This window comes from Crinia signifera, chromosome 5 (assembly GCF_055691185.1).
Source record: "Crinia signifera chromosome 5, ASM5569118v1, whole genome shotgun sequence".
NCBI classification, from domain to species: Eukaryota; Metazoa; Chordata; class Amphibia; order Anura; family Myobatrachidae; genus Crinia; species Crinia signifera.
Window position 1 is genome coordinate 200,926,725 of NC_139221.1, and position 22,278 is coordinate 200,949,002.

Genomic DNA, 22,278 nt, shown 5'->3' on the forward strand with positions numbered 1-22,278 from the left:
TATAATCTCTACTCCTGACCCAGAACAACCTTTGCTCCTCTATTCTCTAGCAGGGCAGCAGGTGCTTGACCACCACTGTTAGTGCAACTAACAGCAGCAGCCATTAATCATCACCCTACCCTAAGCCCCATGGTCATAACTTTCCCCCCACCCAAAAGCTATAAATTACTCACTCTACTCCTCCCCAGCCCTAAAAATGTAAATGACCCACTCTGCCCCCTGGCCCCAGGGACATACATTCCCCACGCTATACCCAACCCTTAGACATACAGTACCCACCAGCTCAGAAACATTAACTACCTCCCCTTTCCCTCAACCACCAGTCCCAAGAACATATAATATCATCATCCCCAAAGACCTGACACAAAGGACATATACTTCCCCTGGGCTCCTAGACACAGTATCTCCCTAACCAGAAATATACTTTATACTACCCAGTTTACCACCTTTCCCTGTAGCCCTAGATACACACATTGCCCACCCTACCCTCCTGTCCCCAGGGACAATTACTACCAACCTTAACACAAGGGACATACACTACCTGCACCCCTGAGCCAAATATACACAAGGGTATTGCCCTTCATGTAGAAATGCTGCATACCACATTCTGGCTTATTCCAGTTCCCAGACACACTTCTGTACTGCAGGGAGGGACATTATAGCAAAGGCCTGCTTTGGGCTCTGCAGCTCTTCGCTACACATCTGGCTTGGATGTTGACCACTCAGGAGCACTGCAATTGCCTCTATGAACATTTTTTCTTTGGAAGAGATGTTTTTTTTTTTTTATTGGGACCAATTATTTTGTTTCCTGTGTGGTTCAATGCATTTTGTGTTTTTTTCTTCTATGTAGGCCAATGAGTTTTATTTTTTTCTGTGGGAGCCAATGGGATTTATATTTTTCTGTGAGGACCAATGTGGTTTTATTTTCCTGTTGGGGGCAGATGATTTCTTGTGGCAGCCTTGAAAAAAATCCAATACCTGTACCACTGCATTCTTAAATCCCTAAATCATATGTATATTTGCCACTGTAATAAATGTAAAGATTTTGAGAGTTTAAAAAATTGATTGTAAACAGTTTTGAATATTTGTTATTGACGGCTTAGCTTTATTGTAGAGAAGAAATGACAAAAAATCTCAGTTGTTACTGTCATTATTTGTGTCTGTAGTTCCCTTGTCACAAAGTATACATCATTTGCAATATTATCTTGTTACAATGACATGTACAGGTCTCAAAGTGACAAGCTGTAACTCTCCTGAGCAAACAAACCCTGCAGGAAGATATAGCTTTCAATACCTTAACCTTTTCTAGCGGGTGGTCCCTATAGAGTACTTCTATTTATCCCTCAATCTATGCCATGTTAATGAAGCTCTAGAGGCAATTTTGTCATGTCCTCTTACCCTTGCCCTAAACTGACCTACACAGCAATTCTGCAGCGTCCTTCGGTATGACACGTACAGTATCAATGTAGGCACTATTACTATTGTCTGAGAAACTGTTTACTCATTATGCTGGATGATAGGAAAACACACTTGCATCTCTGTTATTCATTCACAATTAAATTATTAAGTTAGAAATCTAAAAGACATTTGAATGCTTCAGATACAAATAGTCTCCAATAACTAGCATACTTTAAATCAAATTAGCATTCTACAAATTAATATTTAGTTTAAAGTAGAAAGCTAGAGTAAACTAATTAGAGTCCACAAAAAGGATTACATGAGTACTTTTCTTATTTCCATGATATACAATGTTAAACTGAAATCAGGAGAAAGGGTAATTGTGTATTATCTGGGTGCCCATCGCCATAGGTGTGCACAGCCCATTTTATTAGGGGGTGCACCATTGGAGGGGCGTGTACATCACGCCTACTGGGCATGTCCATCAAAGTCTACTGGGCACCAATGCAAACTAAATAGAAGGTGACTTATTTATGTATATGGGCTTCAGAATTTATCATTCCCACCAGACACACCAAAAACAGGGAAAGTGCGCGCCAGAGGCGCGCTGCAAAAATTGACACTGTAATGGCCATTACACATAATGCCACACACTGTAATTTATTTATTTATTAACAGTTTCTTACACATATTCCGAAACGCTTTAAAGAGAATATTTGAACATTCACAACAGTCCCTGCCCCAGTGGAGCTTACAATCTATATTCCCTACCACATGTACACGCACACACAGACATTCTAGGGTTAATTTTTGTTTGGAGCCAATTAGCCTACCAGTATATTTTTGGATTGTGGGAGGAAACCAGAATACCCGGAGTAAACCCACACAAGTACGGGGAGAATATACAAACTCCGCACAGTTAGAGCCATGGTGGGAATTGAACCAAATGACCTCAGGGCTGTGAGGCAGTAATGCTAACCATTACACCATCTGTACTGCCCATTACACATAATGCCACTCCCCATAATGCCCATTACACATAATGCCACACACCATAATGCCTATCACACATAATGCCTATCACAGTAATGCCTATTACACATAATGCCACACACTGTAATGCCCATTACACATAATGCCACTCACCATAATGCCCATTACACATAATGCCACACACTGTAATGCCCATTACACATAATGCCACTCACCGTAATGCCCATTACATATAATGCCACACACCATAATGCCCATCAAACATAATGCCACACACAGTAATGGACATTCCACATTATGCCACGGGTTGACAAATTCAAAAATTTACACCGTAATGCCTATTACACGTCACACACCCATTACATAGTATAGCACATGCCATAATGCCAAATACACATTATGCCACACACCCTAATGCCCAATACACGTACCAAACACTGTAATTCCCACTACATATTACGCCTCACACCGTGATGCCCGTTACACCTCACACTGTGATGCCCGTTACATGTTGCACCTCGCACTGTGATGCCCATTACACCTCACACCATGATGCCCCTTACATATTATGACTTAGACCCATTACGCATCACACCGTGATGCCCATTGCACATTATGCCATGCCCATTACACATTACTCCTCACACCGTGATGCCCATTACACATTGTGCCATAATGCCCATTACACATTATGCCACACACCATAATGCCCATTACATATTATATCACACACTGTAATGGCTATCACCACATAAATGTCGCTGGGGGCCCCACACGCTGTACACTGTTCACCCCTTTAATTCTACTCACCTCATCATCGGTCCGGCAGAGCAGTGGTAAAGGCCACTGGGTATACACAGCATGTAGAGACTGGGTATTACACAGCATGTAGTGACCCATAATCATATTACACAGCATGTAGTGACCCATTTTCACATTACACAGCATGTAGTGACCCAAATTCACATTACACAGCATGTAGTGACCCATAATCACATTACACAGCACAAAGGCCCTTATTCTGATCGGTGCGGATATATCCGCGTGCGTTCGGCCCGCCGATGTTTTGTGTCTGCGCATGTGCAGAGGCGTCTCTGCGCATGTGCGAGCGGGGCGTACGGCGAAATTCCGCATGATATGTGAACACTCCGAACAGGGGGTGGAGAGGGGCGTGAAGGGCTATTTGGGCTCATTACCATATGCATACGCCCCGCGTTTCATGGGAGTTCCCATGAAAACGCTGGGCGTACGTATGGTAATGCGGCCGTGATGCACGTGTAGGGGGCGGACATATGACATCGCCGGATGTCAGCTGCCCGCCCAGATCTCTGCTTTTGCACGGAAATATGTCCATGTGGTCTGAGGTTGCGGGAGCTGGTGGAGCACTTGGTCCTGCATTCGATGGTCTGCGACCATCGAATGATGGGGGAGGTTCCCTTAGATGGAGGAGGCGTATTCCGTGAAAAATACACGTGCGGTCCGTTCGGACAGCTTCTTACCGCATACGGACGGAGTTGGCGATCCGTATGGAAGGCGGGGTTTCGCACGCACGGTCCTGGCCGCATAATCGGCTCCGACCGCACCGATCAGAATAAGGGCCAAAGTGACCCACATTCACATTACACAGCACGTAGTAACACATTGTCACATTACTCAGCACGTACTGACCCACAGTCACATTACACAGTGCATAGTGACCCATAGACACATTACACAGCCCGTAGTGACCCATAGTCACATTACACAGCACATAGTGACCCAGTCACATTACACAGCGAATGATGGGGGAGGTTCCCTTAGATGGAGGAGGCGTATTCCGTGAAAAATACACGTGCGGTCCGTTCGGACAGCTTCTTACCGCATACGGACGGAGTTGGCGATCCGTATGGAAGGCGGGGTTTCGCACGCACGGTCCTGGCCGCATAATCGGCTCCGACCGCACCGATCAGAATAAGGGCCAAAGTGACCCACATTCACATTACACAGCACGTAGTAACACATTGTCACATTACTCAGCACGTACTGACCCACAGTCACATTACACAGTGCATAGTGACCCATAGACACATTACACAGTGCATAGTGACCCATAGTCGCATTACACAGTGCATAGTGACCCATAGTCACATTACACAGCCCGTAGTGACCCATAGTCACATTACACAGCACATAGTGACCCAGTCACATTACACAGCGCTTGGGCCCATAGTCACATTACACAGCACGTAGTGACCCAGTCACATTACACAGCACATACTGACCCATAGTCACATTACACAGTGCATAGTGACCCATAGACACATTACACAGTGCATAGTGACCCATAGTCAAATTACACAGTGCATAGTGACCCATAGACACATTACACAGTGCATAGTGACTCATAGTCACATTACACAGTGCATAGTGACCCAAATTCACATTTACACAGCACGTAGTAACACATTGTCACATTACACAGCACTTAGTGACCCATAGTCACATTACACAGCACATAGTGACCCAGTCACATTACACAGCGCTTGGGCCCATAGTCACATTACACAGCACGTAGTGACCCAGTCACATTACACAACACATACTGACCCATAGTCACATTACACAGTGCATAGTGACCCATAGACACATTACACAGTGCATAGTGACCCATAGTCACATTACACAGTGCATAGTGACCCATAGACACATTACACAGTGCATAGTGACCCATAGTCACATTACACAGTGCATAGTGACCCACATTCACATTTACACAGCACGTAGTAACACGTCACATTACACAGCATGTAGTGACCCATAGTCACATTAAACAGGACATAGTGACCCAGTCACATTACACAGAGCTTGGACCCATAGTCACATTACACAGCACGTAGTGACCCAGTCACATTACACAGCACGTACTGACCCATAGTCACATTACACAGCACGTAGTGACCCAGCCACATTACACAGCGCTTGGGCCCATAGTCACATTACACAGTGCGCAGTGACCAATATTGACCGATATTCACATTACACAGCATGTAATGAGCAATATTCGCACATAGTGACTGATATTCACATTACACAGAGTGACACATATTTACATTATACAGTGCGCAGTGACCAATATTCGCACGTAGTGACCCATATTCATATTACACAGAGTGTAGTGATCAATATTCACATTACACAGCACATAGGGGGTTATTCTAGTTCATTCTTTCTGACAAAATCCTTCTTAGATGGACAAAACCATGTGCACTGCGGGTGGGGCAGATGTAACTTGTGCAGAGAGAATTAGATTTGGGTGGGGTTTTTCTTCAAAGTGAGATCTATATTGCAGTGTAAAATAAAGCAGTCAGTATTTTCCCTGCACAGAAACAAAATAACTCACCCAAATCTAATTCTTTCTGCACATGTTACATCTGCCCCCCCTGCAGTGCACATGGTTTTGTCCATCTAAGAAGGATTTTGTCAGAAAGAATGAACTAGAATAAACCCCATAGTGACTAATATTACCACATAGTGACCCATATTCACTTTACACAGAGCGTAGTGACCCATATTCACATTACACAGTGCATAGTGACTAATATTAGCACATACTGACCCATAGTCACATTACACGGGATGCAGTTACAATCCCGGCGGTCGGGATCCCGGCGTTCAGAATCCCGACGCCGGAATCCCGACCGCCGAAATGCCGACACATTCTCCCTCCGTGGGTGTCCACGAAACCCCTGGAGGGAGAATAAATTAGTGTGCCGAGCGTAGCGAGGCACCGGGCCCGCTGCGTGGCGAGCGCAGCGAGCCCGCAAGGGGGGGTGATCCACGTCCCCCCCTTGTCGGCATTTCGGCTGTTGGGATTCCGGCGTCGGGATTCTGAACGCCGGGATCCCGACCGCCGGGATTCAATACTGAATCCCATTACACAGTGCATAGTGACTAATATTAGCACATAGTAACCCATATTCAAATTACACAATGCATAATGAATAATATTAGCACATACTGACCCATATTCAAATTACACAGGGGTTCGTTGGGCGGTGTTCTGCTTGCTAAGCACAGGGCCGGTGCTACCATTAGGCAGCGTTAGGCAGCTGCCTAGGGCACCGGCAGTGTGGGGGCGGAACTGAAGGGATCAGCACACTAATATGTCTCTGAAAGAGACTTCATTATTTTACAACACAAGCAGGGGCATCGGTGAGGGGCAAGGGTAAGCTTCCTCCCCCCAAATATGGCAGAGGTGCTAACACGGGGTTGCAGAGAACCGCGCTGTGTGCATCTCTCTGTGCGTCAGCAGGCAACCCGGCACTGTCTGCGTGACTGTCTGGCGGCTGTCAAAAGTAATGCTGTAAATCGGACGGAGGAGAGGCGGGCAGTCAGGTGAAATCCTGCTAGAGCACTGACACAGCTACGCAGACAGTGCCTGGTTGCCAGCGGGCGCACAAAGGGATGCACAGCAGCACACAGCGCGACTCTCTGCAAAGTGCAAACCCTGTGTTGGCGCTCCGGGGGCGGTGAGTGACTTGGATGCTAGGGACGCGTTCCGAGCTGAGGGTAGGAGGAGGAGGGGCTGGTTCGGGCTTGGGGGGAGGGGTTGTATAGTGGTTTTGAAGAGTTATGTGAGAGGCTCAAAAGTAGATTTTCAGGGGAGTAGGGGCGGCAAGCTAAAATTTTGCCTAGGGCGCATTAAAGCCTAGCACCGGCCCTGGCTAAGCAGCAAAAGATTGCTGCTTAGTGAGCAATCCTAAATTGGGCCCCCTGTTCCCCTCACTACATTCTCTCACACAGCCCACTCCATCACAATATATGTTACACTCACACACACTTACTCACTGGTCCCCAGTCTCTGCACACATCTTCAGCCAGGAGCCAGCCTGCAGCTGCACTAGTCCACCCGGGCATAGGAAAATGCAGGGGCGTTGCCTAATCACGGACCCCCGTGGCCCCGCCCCCTTTTGAAAAGACTCGTGCTGCTGACTGCTGAAGTAGCCTGGCCAGCCCAACGCAGCAACTGCTAGCCGGCCGGGGGAGGGGGCACTGCCGGTCATTAGAAGGTGCTGCCTGCAATTGTGCTGGGGGTCATTAGGAGGTGCCTGTGCACCCCCGGCACCCCCCTTGCGCACGCCTATGCCCATCACATCGCATGCCCTATTGGGTGGTATGCGATGGGAGCCGATTTCCCCGTGAAATTAATGGGGAGTGCTTGTACAACCAAAATCGTATAGCATTGTATGGTATAAAATGGCATACAATGCGAAGCGATGCAATTTAACCCTTCCCGCCCAATTGTAATCCCGCCCTCTGGCACATCTGGCAGAATTTCACTCTGAGGTGATTTAGTGAGGTGGTAACAAGTGTATTGGAGAGCTGCTGTGATTGTGAGGTGTTTTGGATTTAATTTGATCGAGCTGACAATGGCTGCATCTTCAGCATCTTCTGTGAGCCTGTTCAGCCTGCTGCAGAGTGAGGTGGATGGGGATGCAGTTAAGATCCCGGCGGTCGGGATCCCGGCGGTCGGGATCCCGGCGTTCAGAATCCCGACGCCGGAATCCCGACCGCCGAAATGCCGACACTTTCTCCCTCCTGGGGTGTCCACGACACCCCTGGAGGGAGAATAAATTAGTGTGCCGAGCGTAGCGAGGCACCGGGCCCGCTGCGTGGCGAGCGCAGCGAGCCCGCAAGGGGGGGCGATCCACGTCCCCCCCTTGTCGGCATTTCGGCTGTCGGGATTCCGGCGTCGGGATTCTGAACGCCGGGATCCCGACCGCCGGGATTCAATACTGAATCCGGTGGATGCTGTGCGGTTTTTGCAGGATCGTAATCTGCTGCCAGTGCCGGCAACATGCAGCAATGGACATCCAATGAAGCTGTCCATAAAAGAATATAAGTGGAGGTGCCACATCAGGAGCTGTAAGAAGAAGGTGAGCCTGAGGGCAGGGCTTTTCTTCTCTGGGTGCCGCTTGCCGTTTGTGAAGTTGGTCAGATTTATATACTCCTGGTTCGAGGAGCTAACATCGATTGACTTCTGTGATCGGCACCCAAACCTGTCAAACAAGACAGATGTAATGTATAATGGCTTAATGCGGGAGGCCTGTGAACTTGATTTATTGGCACAGCCGCAGCGCCGCATTGGGGGCCCGGGTCAAATTGAGGAAATTGATGAGACCCTATTTGTCAAAAGACAGAGCAATGTGGGGCGTGTATTGCCCCAACAGTGGGTTTTCGGAGGAATTTCAAGAGATGCGGGACAATGTTTCATGACTCCTGTGCCGCAACGGGACGCATCTACCCTCATGGTGGCAATCATTGCGAATATTGAGCCCGGCACAACTATATTAAGCGACTGTTGGCGTGCTTACAGCACACTAGAACTTGAACACACTGGATACCACCATGCGCGGGTTAACCATTGCTATAACTTTGTCGATCCTGACAGTGAAGTTCACACACAACATATTGAGTGCCTTTGGGGATGTGCGAAATGGTGAAACAAGAGCCATCGAGGTACTGCTCGCCAGAACCTTGATTCATACATGCAAGAATTTGTGTGGAGGTCCTCCGACCTTTTCATACCCCCACTATCCACATCAGCATGGAGTTGATTTCAGATAGTGTGGCGAGCACAGCGAGCCACCGAGCCCGAAGCATGGCGAGCGCAGTGAGCCCCGTGAAGGGCCCCAAAATCCGAGCCCGAAGCGTGGCGAGCGCAGCAAGCCCTGTGAGGAGCCCGAAGCGTGGGGACACGGAATACATGTAAAGTAATCCGTGTTCGCTTGCCACGCTTTGGGCTCGTATTACGTGGCCCCTCGCGGGACATACAAGCCAAAAGTCAATTGTTTTGGGCTACAAAACCCTTCAGCACGCTTTGGGCTCGGTGGCTCGCTGCACTCGCCACACTATATAAAATCAACTTCACGCCGACGTGGCATGCGCTGCGCTCGCCACGCTGCGGGTTAGTGTTGATACTGGGGGTGGCATTAACAATGGGGGGGCATTTAACATAGTAATCACCCATCAGGGTGGCTGTACAATTAAAAATGGGGTCTGGGGGTGCATTTAACATAGGAATCACCCATCAGGGTGACCGTACAATTAATAATCGCGTTGCATTGCATCGCATGCGATATGATCGTATGCGATGCAATGCGACCATAATGCCCTACGATGTACATCGTTGGCGCCCATATAATACACTAGTACCAGAGAATGCACCTAGACCCCTAAAGTCATAATGCAAAATCTGTAGTATACCTTATAGTGTAAAGTTAGTCTCTTATAATGTACTTACTGTAATTTCTAAATGTTACCAAATAAATAAGTACTTAATCAAAATTTTATTGTAGATTTAGATCCATCAAAATCCTAAATTATATGGAAAATAAGATAATTGTAAGCTAACGATCCTAAAAGTTGTTTAAAGAAGCATATAGAAGTCCTATATATACTTGATTTTTATGTGGAATATGACATATAAGAAATCAACTAACTGGATTTCAGCTATCATCCACATCTACAGTAATACAATAAAAATCAGCCAATAAAAATAATGACAGGACCCCAGCAAGTTACTGCAGAACATCATCACATCACATGTGTAGTCGGCAGACAGCATATACATGGCAGCATTGTGGAGGCACAAACTGATGGGAGGAGTCTAATAAAACAGACATTTCAACAGATTTTTCAGACTCCTTGAATCTCTGACTGGGATTAGAAAAGTCATCAACCTGATGGTCAGCAACATGGAGTCGCGACCCCATGCTGAGAAGGACGGTAGCAAACATTGTCATTCATTTAATTTATTTTACTTATTAAGATAATTACCTTGAATTGGTAATATAAACCAATCATCTATAGTTATTGATTATAATAAAAAAGAAGTATTATTAAATACAAGAGCTATGATAAATGACTTACTAGAAGTCTGTATAAATAGGACTTGACACGTTGAGACATTTAAAAAGCTCTAACAGTGTGAAGTAGTGCTGTGGGTCTGCCCGGCAGGACAAGCTATTGTGCATGTGCGGGAGAAGACACATAAAGCCAGGAAACCTGCCATGTGCCTTTGCTGTGAGAAGTAATTAGGGGTGGAAGGGTGGAACCATCAATGACATTGTAGATGGGGGGTAATGTTATGTTCAGTGGACATCATTAAAAGTGGCTGGGGAATGGAAGAGAGTGCTGTGCTTTAACCCTAACCATAACCCACCCCTTCTGCAGCCTAACCTGTCCCTTCTGCAGTTTAACACTAACTGTCCCATGCTGAAGTCTATAACTAACTGCCCCTGTAGCCTAACTTTAATCCTCCCCCTATTGCTTAAACCTATCCCTAAACCTAACTTTAACCCAGTACTTAACCCTTTGAGTGCCAACATCTCTATGAGGGATGTTCAAAATATCCGCAAAAAAATCCAGCGTCGCTCACATTTGTTATATAAATTCAAATAAAAAAAGTTGTGTAAATATAGATTATAATTCATATATAAGGTAAACATTACAGGTCATTATGATGAATAAAAATGTTTCCTTGGCAATTTTCATAACTACTTTGACAAATTCACTTGGGTTAAAGATGGTCAAAGTCAGGATTCTGACTGTCAGGGACACTGCTATCAGAATTCTGGCCATCGTGATCTAAACAACCGGAATCCAGATCTAGCACATAGAATGAAACACAATCAAAGGAGACAAGTAATACCAGACCATACTGGTGACCCTCAATTTTATTATAATTTTTTTTTTTTATTCAATCTTTATTTTTTCATTCATTTTTCAATAAAAAAGTAATATTACAAGTTATTAACATTCCCATTGCTTTCAAGAACATAGATTTGCAATTATGAGTCACAGTTTCTTTCAAATTACATATATTTTTGAGGGTTTAGATGCTGCAGGGTTCTATTTTCCGGTCACCTTTATTTATTTTAACCAGTTTTATAGTGGGGGATCTTTGAGGCAAAAAGTAAAGTAACATATTTAAGTGGGTGTTTTACGTTTATTATTATTTTAATTATACGTGACTAAATTTGGGCATTTTATGCCTTATTCTGTGACTAATCTTAATATTTTATAATATTATTAATTTAAGAGATAATGGTGACGAAACCGCAGTATTTTAAAGAGACAAGTTGGATGGTTTAAATTTAATGAGGTAAGATTGAACTTGAAGTACCACTTTAAAGCTTTCCACAATAGAATTGCAATCAGGCTAAAAACCTGCATTCATACATATTTCTGGTGGCAGTATCAAAACCAGGATATAGGCACCCACTTACAGTATACTGTATATGTGACAAATAGACAGGTTTGTGCATATAAAACCTACCAGCCAAATGCCAATTGTTTTGGGCTACAAAAGCGCTGGAGTTTCAAATAAATGTGGCCATGTGTGGCCACTCTGGGGAAATGACTGATCAGCTTTAGGCAATGTTTGGAAGGATTTGGGGGGGTCCTATTTATCTCGATTTGAGAGGTAAATGTTGGGAGAGATGACAATATAACAAGACATTGGACATAATAGAATTCAGAGATATTGGTTACATATACCTGCGCAGGTATATGTAACCAATATCTCTGAATTCTATTATCATGTAGTGTTCAAGATTGGTTGCTAAAACTATTCAGTGTGCCGGGGGAACCAATGTCTTGTTACTTACTAAGTATTAACCCCTCCCTTGCATGCACCTGAAAAGTTTTACTGAACTAATTTGAGCATCTACCACTATCTGTATGTAAGAGATCACAATATATAACAATATATTTTTTCCTTTTTAATAATTTGGAAGACAATAGATATTCACTATATATAAATGCACTGTTTGGCTTTCGTAGGTGAGACGTAATAAAATTGTAATAACATCTGTTCTATTGTATTGCTAGCAAAAATACAAAGGTTTTCAGTGCGGGTCTCTTATCACCAAGTGCAGTGCTCTGAAAGTGTTGATGTTAATGCTGCTTTATTGATACAATGAGATAACAGATGTTCATACATGAATCCCAAGGTATGGTTAAAGCTCTAACCACTACTCCCATTCCTTTTAGCTCTAAATACCATTATTGTACACTTAAAAAAAGACATCCTTAGCATTTTTCAGTTAAGCTTCTTACTGTGAATGAATCGCCTATTGTGCTCTATACGTAAGTCACAACGAGAAAGACGTCAGCGTGTGATGTACGGTATTTGAACCAATGTATTTTTAACATTCTTTTGAATGTTGAACGCCTTTCATCTCTTCTGAAAGCAATAACGACCACCTACAAACTGAACTGGGACACACATGAGACGGTTTTAAATATAATGTAGCCATTCCTGATGTGAATCTTTTATTAGTTACAGTATTACTTAAAACCTTATTTAGTAATATTTAACATATGTAAATGTTCTGCACGTTTCACAGCATGGCACTGTCACACACCAGAGTCTGAGATGCCTTTACAGGGTCTCTTTGCAGTATCCCATATTGTTTCTGCCACCTTCAGCACCACAAAAGTGCTTAGGCATATATCTGTTATTGTGGCAGGCATTCTCCCATGGCAGTTGCCACCATTCTGAACCATAGGCAGTGTCATTTTCAATCTGATCACACCAAAAACACTCTGCTAACCAATCTCCAGCAACCTTGGTCACTTGTTCCTAGAGTACTTTATTTAAATGGGGAACAACACATTGCCAGTACAACAACTCTCTCAGGGCCCAGGGTAAATGTATGAAGCAGGAGGAGAAGTGATAAGGTGCCTGGTTCTTTATCACCGGTCAATCAGCTCCTGACTGCCCCTTTTTAAACCCAGCCTGTAACTTCAGGAGCTGATTGGCCGGCGATAAAGTACCAGGCACTTTATCACTTCTCCTCTCTTATCACTGCTTCATACATCTACCCCTCAGAGCATTAGCACCCTGTCTCCTTGTTCAGTACCAGTGCTACTCTGCTCTGTTTCCTTTTAGAAAAGCAGATGAAAATGAAGTGATGATTAACAGATCCATAAATCTCATATTTATAAATGTTGGACCATGTTACCAGGTGCTAAAGTGACATTTTAAACATTATGTATCATATATTATTTTTCAAGTTATAATAATACACATATAGAGAGGTGTAAATCACAAAAGCAATTTAAAAAGAAAAAAAAAGATGGTACAGTATTAAACTGTGGATAAATAAAAACACACACACACACACACACACAAAATGCAGGAATCATACCTCTCTGTGTTGTAATGGTTTTTCAATAAACTAGTAAAATTGTAATGTAGAAAGACCTTACTTACAGTATGCTCATCCCCCTAGTTACACAATTTCCTTGAGAAAAAATATTGGATTAATTTTCATTTTTATTCTTTGTTATAAAAAGCACAATTACATTTAAGGCAAAATAATTCTCCAAATTTTCAGTTTTCCACTTGCTACAATTCCTAATTATTTACTCAACAGATGACAGTACTTTATAGGTTTCTTTAGGCTTGGGTGGAATTTTCCAGCAAACAATAAAAGAATAGGAATAAAACTACAGGACCATTGTGCTTGCCACTTACAGATATGGCTGTTCTGCAAATACTGTATGCAGTAGTTTCCAAAATACTTTTCACAAATACTTTTTCTGCAGATGGAGATATTTGCCCCATACCTAGCGCCTCCTCTGGTTACATGTGTCATTATAAGAAGTTAGTTGCATAGAACATAAAGAGGAAATTTTCATAGTGTAAAATGTCAAAATGAACACCTTGAATAATGAAATCCATGGGGGATCACTTAAGATTACAATAATAAGAATAGTCCTTACTCAATAGCAAATTGATGTCACAGCAACACAGATGTCACAGGTAAATTAGATTCTTCTATTTTGTTCACTGAAATCACCTCCTATGCGAATTTCATTCCCTAAATGTCAACATCTACATGGTAATTTGATGAAGATCACAGCAAAACAGATCTAACCGATGAATTATGTCTAATACAGTCCACTCTTTATTCAACCCTTGCTCTCCTATTCATTCAAGAGCTTTTTGCTTGGATAGTAACTCATTAAACTCGGATCCTCCAGTTGGTGCTTTACAGTCGAAATGTGGACATTTATTTTATTTTTCCATAAATCTTGAGCTAATTGCAAAACAAACCTGTGGGGATCAGCTACATACTTTTTTCGAATCATCATTGCCATAGCAATGTAGTTGACATGGCCCCAGTCCCACAGATCCAAACACTGGCTATTTGACGCAAGATGACAACATCATGTGCAACTCTTGCTTGACTACCATCCAGTCTTGGAGTAAATATTATAGCTTTGCTTATGTTTCCTGGGTACCTTTTTCTGCCTGTTTTCTCCATATTTATCATGGAATACCATAAATCAGTCTGTGATTTATGTAAACAATACACAGTACTGACTTAACTTAGTAAACACAGGAGTAGAAAGACTTTAGGCTCACTGACCTAAGGTATTTATATACAAAATATACTTTCCAAAATCTCGAGAAATCCCTGCGTCATATTCAAGTAGCAATGAGGCTTTGTGTGGGCTGGTTGAAGTGTCTAGAGCAGTGATTTTCAACCTTTTTACCTTGCGGCACACTAAATAAGCTTTTAAAATTGCCATGGCCCCCCCTTTGAGATCCCCACAGGTCAAAACACATTAGCCTCCACAGGAAAAAAAACAAACCTATTCGCCCCCATATAAAAAACAATCACACTGGTCCCCACAGGTAACAAAAATAAAATACATTGGCCCTTTTCATGAAAAGAAGAGACCAGTAAATAACAGTTGAACTGGTGGTGGCTGTAAACTGGTTTGGGCATCTCTAGATCTGGGGGCACACTTGAGAACAGCTCAAGGCACACTAGTGTGCCACGGCACAGTGGTTGAAAAACACTGGTCTAGAGCTCTATACAGTATCAGTCAGACAGGCTGCACTTACTGTGGCTTACTGCTCACATCCTCCTGAAGTGCGAAGTAGTAAGTAGGACTAGTGAATGTGAATGCGTTATCCCATGGCACAAGGCAATTAACCCAGCAGGTGTTTACCCTTTATTTACCACAGAAGCAGATGGGCTTCAAACTGAATAGCTCCGAGCTTTAAAGCCCCATGGCTAACTGAATATATATATATACAGTATATATAAATTTGTAAAAAAACAGAGAAGAGACGCACCAAATGAGCAATAAATTTGATAACACATTTACTGAACAATAAAGCTCACATACATAGCAGTTTAAAATGATGTGCTTGCCAGCCTAGTAGTTTTCAGAGTCACCGCAGACCCCTCCGACCAATGCACACAGGACACCGCCACTCAGCCGCAGACCACTGGATCCTAGACCAAGATGCCGGAGCCTCTCACACGGACGAACAGGAGCAAGCAGGACTTCAGGTGGAAGACGGACGTCACTACGTCGACAAGAATAAGCCACGCCCAATGCGTTTCAACTACGGTCTTCGTCAGGGGGTGACCGTAGTCGAAAGGCGTTGGACGTGGCTTATTCTTGTCGACGTAGTGACGTCAGTCTTCAACCTGAAGTCCTGCTTGTTCCTGTTCGTCCGTGTGAGAGGCTCCGGCGTCTTGGTCTAGGATAAAGTGGTCTGCGGCTGAGTGGCGGTGTCCTGTGTGCATTGGTCGGAGGGGTCTGCGGTGACTCTGAAAACTACTAGGCTGGCAAGCACATCATTTTAAACTGCTATGTATGTGAGCTTTATTGTTCAGTAAATGTGTTATCAAATTTATTGCTCATTTGGTGCGTCTCTTCTCTGGTTTTTTACAAGTGTCTATTGAACTGATCCTGGTACGATTGTTGTGGAAGGAGACTGCACACACTGCAGGATACTGTGGACTCTGATATCATTAAGGACATTTGCGCTGGGTATCATTGTTCTCTTTATATATATATATATATATATATATATAAAAATATATATATATTCCCCATGTGTTGAGATAAAATGTGTACAGATGGAGCACCTCTCAAGCAGCTCCAGGGCTTGGCAGAATGCCCCTGCTGGTGAGCGCTTATGGAGAGGCACTCCATCTGACTGGGACGCGTCTCACACACACACATACACACACACACACACGCGCGCGCACGTCTGAGTCACTGAGTGCGGGGAGCAGAAACCCTGCCCATCTCTGCTTCAGGGAGACAGGCACGGTTAGGGGGAGTGTGGAGAGGCTTCGAGGACCGATGGGGACCCGTGGGGAGGCAGCGGAAATGCTCTGTCAGAATGGGGCGCGCGGCTGCTGGCAGCAACTGGCGATTCTACTGCCAGCCAGCGGCTGAATGAGCAGCGCTACATCTGTATGTGACATTTATTCATTTGTCAACTGAGACAATCGCACCACTGTTGCCAACTCAAAATGCAAAAAACGATCTGTCAATGGACATTGAACTGTACTGTATTACTACACAAGCAAATATATAATATTCTGTAATAATTTTGTACACTCTCTACATTTCATAACTTTCATAGAAATTCTCATCTCCAAAGTGCACTTTCTGGCTATTTGTGTTGTCTAATTGAGTACTGTGAGAAATAGTACTATTTTGTTGGACTGTGCGAATCATTAAGTGTATCAATATGAGGAACATCATTGTAAAGGATTTTTTAAGTGATATTTAAGTCCAGCTCCTACAGCTATTTTTACGTAACATCATCATATTTTTCCCTCCAGAGTTATATAAAACATTTTACATGGCATACCATTACTTTGCAACAGAAGCTAAGATAAGAGTTGTTCCTGGCAAGGTTGGTTAATGTGAATTTCTGGCTCTGTTTCAGCCTAACTTCCAGGAACAGCCTTAAATTACTCCATTACTGAGATGCTCAATCCGGAACTAAGGAGACAAAGGCATGGAATGGGATATCATTATTGAAACCTCTGTAGAATTGATTGAGTTGATGGAGAAAGCTGTCGTATTATATACATACATTTGAGCTGAATAAATTTTACAGGCAATCAATGCAATGTGAAATTGAGTATTTAAGTTTCTTCAATTCTATGCAGATGCCAGAAGCTCTAAAATAGTTAAATTGCTGGGTTTTTTTATCACTACGTCATTGTACGAATGCATTAAGGCTATGCCTAATCTACAGTGACATTCCACATCAGCAAACATTTTATCCCTGCGAATGGCGCATTTTACTTATTAATACTTCATAATCTCAGTGATCAGACCTTATACTACGCTCAAAATATGACGTAAAACACTGCAGTGCCAGATTCTTCATTCTGGAATGCAATATGTTGAATGCCAGAAGGAAGATCTGCTTCATCTGATGTTCCGACGATAGTACAGAAAGGGTTTTTTTTTGTGTTCTCTCAAACAAATGATAAAAAAAAAAAAATACCTAAGCATCTTCAGGAAAGATCGTGGCTTTCAATTGACTTTTTTCCTGCAGCCATGTGGAAGCTTTTTCTAGTTTCATCTACGTTAGGCCTTACCAAGCATGTCTAGTGTACTAATGGGTCCTGCAAATCTATTATTCATTGCCACAGAATCTATTATAAACTCTGAGCAAAAAAGTCTCTCTTGTTTATAGTTCCTTGCTCTACTTTGAATTTGTGAAATGGCGTTTCAAGAATCAGACAATTTTGGAACATTGGAGTTTCTGTACATTTGCAGAAATCTAAATCTAATAAGAAAAGACAAAGTAATCATTTAATGACACAGTATAAAATGCAGACACCATAATGGGATTTACATGTATGCCATGGTTTAATCATAACATTCGTACATGTATTCCATTTGCAGCATCTTACAAATATCAGACACACTGTAAACAGTCACAGAGAGACTGTATAGTATAGTGCCATGGATGTTCTTGGTATACTGTAGCTCTGCAGATAGAAGAAAAGCAAATCAGTTTGGTATGACGCACTCCTCATTCATAGGGGGAAATTTACTAAAGGAAATTTGTAAAAAATAGGTGTAAAAATAGGTGTATTTGTATCGAGAAATACACTTATTTTTGACATTTACTATCCCGAAAATATGGCAATTCGTAGTCGTATTGATGTGCTATCTATACGAAGACGAATTGCCGTATTTTCGGGATAGTAAATTTCAAAAATAAGTGTATTTCTGGATACAAATAAGCCTATTTTTTATAAATTTCCTTTAGTAAATTTCCCCCATAGTGTCAGCAAAGTGACTAAAAATTGTGCTGTACCTTTAATAAGTGTAAATACTTTTTATATTTTATTTTTATTCATATCACTTACAGGCCATCATTTGTTGCAGCAATAATCTGTAATTTTTATTAATTATGCTTGACCCGATAATCTGTTTCCCTGTATCAGGGATTACAGTGGCGAAAATATTAAAAAAAGAAAGATGTGAGGTATAGAGAAAAAGAAGTTATGAAAGATTAAAATAACTCTCTGCTAACCGTTGTTGTTTAGTTTAATTTATCATGCAGGTAAGTATGGTATATATTATTTCAGTATAAATGTATATAATAGATGGTTCTAATCCCAATGTAGAGTCAAATGTCTAATAATATTGTGTGTTTTAATGGTTTATTAAGCAATCTCCTCTCATATGTGGAGTTTATGTTTGCTGATATCCACACTTAAAATGTCTTGTTTGCAACAATTCAGTGTATGTTGCTACTTGCAAGATACATTGTCATAATGCCACATAAATGGCTTGCAGTCGTCTTACTGTCTGTAGTGTGCGTCCAAGCACACTGTGAGCAAATCCTAGCTTCTGTATCAATTATGATCAGAAAGTAAGCTAGTCACACAATGTTACAATTATATTTAAACACGATGCCAATGAATTGTATGGATGATAGAAAGGTAGTAACCTGCCGTGTGGCCCAGTAGACTGCCTATAGGTACAATATATAGGGTGTCAGTTCACATATATCCTATACCTAGGTTAAAAAGTATTTACACTTATTAAAGGTACAGCACAATTTTTAGTCACTTTGCTGACACTATGAATGAGGAGTGCGTCATACCAAACTGATTTGCTTTTCTTCTATCTGTATTCTATATATATTAAATCAGTCTACGGCACCCTCAACCAATTGGGGCAGATTTATATATAATAAATCCCCATTGGTGGGATTATCTCCATTCATAATTGCAAACATTTACAAAAATTTATAAAATTTACCACAGATGGTGCGGGTCGCCCACTTTCTCTCTATACTGTAGCTCTACCTGCTTTGCCTCAGTAAAGAGGTACAGCAACAAGAACTATTGTGGCACAATCTGTAGTCCTGCTCTGCCAGAGTGAGGGAGTGAAAACTCCCGCCCAGACCCAACAGCACATCAGCCTAGTGCAAATGAGCTGTGTCTCACCCATAGGCAGCTCACTGCGCATGTGTGAGATCTCATAAGCATCACAAGATGTCCATGCACAACCCTGCAGCCACTGCAGCCAGGGACAGTGCTGTCACTGATGTTGTGGGGCAAAAAAAAAATTATAGCTGCAGCTATTGGATTGGTCACTATCTTGTAGATAGCAGCGCCGATAAATAAAGGTAGCAAATTACCAACACATTTCCTCATTATTTAATACATGGGGACGAAGTGGTATCGGCAGCACACAACATGCTCTCACACCCCTAATCCCAATAACGCAGCTTTATATATCTCTCCCACAGAAAACTTACAAGTGGACGGTAGAAAGGACTACAGCTATCAAATCCATGTATTTTATTCTGGCTTTTAAATGCAAGTATGACTCAAATACTGACCTACAGTGCTGGGGAACATGAATGTTTTATTTTCTTTATGCATTATTATTTACAAACAGACGTTGCACTGTATCATAAATGATTTGATAGTTGTATTATAATACAAAAAAATTCAACCAACCAAGAGCCTGCGGCACTGATTAAATTCATAATATTGTGAGATGATGCTGCAGCTGTCACAAAAACATTTCTATATGATGTACAAAATATAAATAATAAACACTTTTATTGTTTCTGTAGCTGTACACTATAAAATCTTGAATTTTTCACTTGTAGTAGTGATTTATGTTTGTAACATGGTATATTTTTTATTGAAATACTTTTAAAATTGATAAAAAATACAGAAAATATCTGAAACATAGGCTGAGAAGACACCTTTTGCCTTTGTTTTTATCATTTTAAAATGTTTAAATTTACCTCACAGCAAAGGTGCCCATACACTGCTGCGATGTCTCGCAGCAGTGTTCGGACACCCAATACCCTGCAAGCCGCCGGAACATTCCCGGTGGCAGGAACGCATGCGATCTGTTGTGATGGATCGCATGCGTCCCTGCTTCCCGCCCACCTTGCCGGGAGGGAGGTCCCAGAAGGGTGAACGGGTCCAATGCGCATGGGACCGCGCATCAGACCCGACTGCATATCAGGGAGAGGTGATTAATGGGCCGATTGGTCGTGATCGGACCAAATCTGTGTATGGGCACCTTTAATGTATGTAAATTTTAATACAGCTTTCAACATGGTGGCATATCATTACTGTATGTTTTCTTTTCCTGTGTACTGTGTACTGTAGATACTGTAAGACTTATATTTTCGAATGCCCCAGTATGGGGGAGATGCTCTAAGAATCTCCGCCCCCCTTCACCTCTCTTCGCATTTATAATTATCGCATATGTTCTAACATATGCGATAATTATAGCAAAGGACAGCTCTTGCGTTAAGAGCTGTCCTTTGCGGTGAGAGTCGCCGGGTCCCAGCAGGTCCCGGCGGCCCCCCCCTCACTCACACACCCGGTGCTGCTGCTGCTGCGCCGGGCTCTCCTCCTCCCTGCACCCAGAAGACGATCAGTGCAGGGAGGAGGTCACAGGTCCGGGCAGCACAGCTCTGTGCTGCCCGGACACAGGTGAGGGGGCGATGCGGGGCAGCGGGGGTCCGTGCGGGGCGGCGGGGGGTCGTTGCAGGGTGGCGGTGGGATGCGGTAGAAGCCCATTGGCTTCTATGGGGCATCACCAGATTTTTCTGGCGATGCCCGATGCTTACAGCATCCCAAATGCAGGAAAAACCCCGATAACGGGGTTTTTACCACATTTTTAGCTTAGAGACTATTTTAGCTTATTACTATTATTATTAATATTATAATTATTATTAATATTATTAAGTATGTACATTTCAAAGATTCAACGGTTTATGTCCTGCTACATAGTGAAAATACATTACATACAAGAACAATTAATACAACAAAGGTGGAATAGATGGCTCTGCTCATAAAGGCTCACAAAACAATATGGTATACCGATGGCAATTTTCCAACAGCATCATAATAAATAAAATCAAGAACTTACCTCAAGGTTATATTCTTCAACTGTTCGTTTTAAGGGATCCACTATTTGCCAACAAATCAAGATACATAGGTCAATCAGCAGCATCCCACCAACTATCACCAGCAGCTTCTGATCCTTGATAATCTGAGAAAATAAAGTCATTGAATATATTATTTTCTACAAGGTTGCAACTTTAAGAAAAATGTCAGATATTTTATGACGGGAAAAGCTCACACCTTGATAGTATGGTGGAAAATTTCTAAGTTCAGATAAGAATTGTCTTACATTATTAATAGAAACAAAACATTGTACTGTATTAACAAAAATAGATCAGTGTGCCCCATTAATTGTAGAGATATTTAAATACTATTAATTACTATTCTACCATTATAATTTATATTGTGTCCATAACTGCAGTATAATTATTAAACAGTTGAGTTTTCTTTTAACTTGAATTTATGTAATACATATGCAAGCAAAAACCTTCCTACTGTATATGAAGTAGACTGCTCACAAAAGCCTCCTGATACCCAATTAGTAAATAGATGGTAAGCTGACCAGCCAATCAGAAGAGTTATCTCTTCCGGTGTGAAATTTAGAGTTTTCTCATAAGATAACGCTACTTAGATGGCGCTAAGTGAACACTTGTGTTTGACTGAA

At 42.4% G+C, this 22,278-nt stretch overlaps 1 protein-coding gene across 1 annotated transcript in view; it reads right to left on the reverse strand.

The window, feature by feature from the left end:
• Window positions 1-22,278, reverse strand: part of GABBR2 (gamma-aminobutyric acid type B receptor subunit 2) — a 645,054-nt gene that overhangs the window by 119,659 nt on the left and 503,117 nt on the right. Inside the window, exon 13 of the mRNA XM_083188433.1 lies at window positions 21,640-21,762. Coding sequence (XP_083044559.1) covers window positions 21,640-21,762 — 123 coding nt within the window. The remainder of the gene's footprint in view (window positions 1-21,639; window positions 21,763-22,278) is intronic.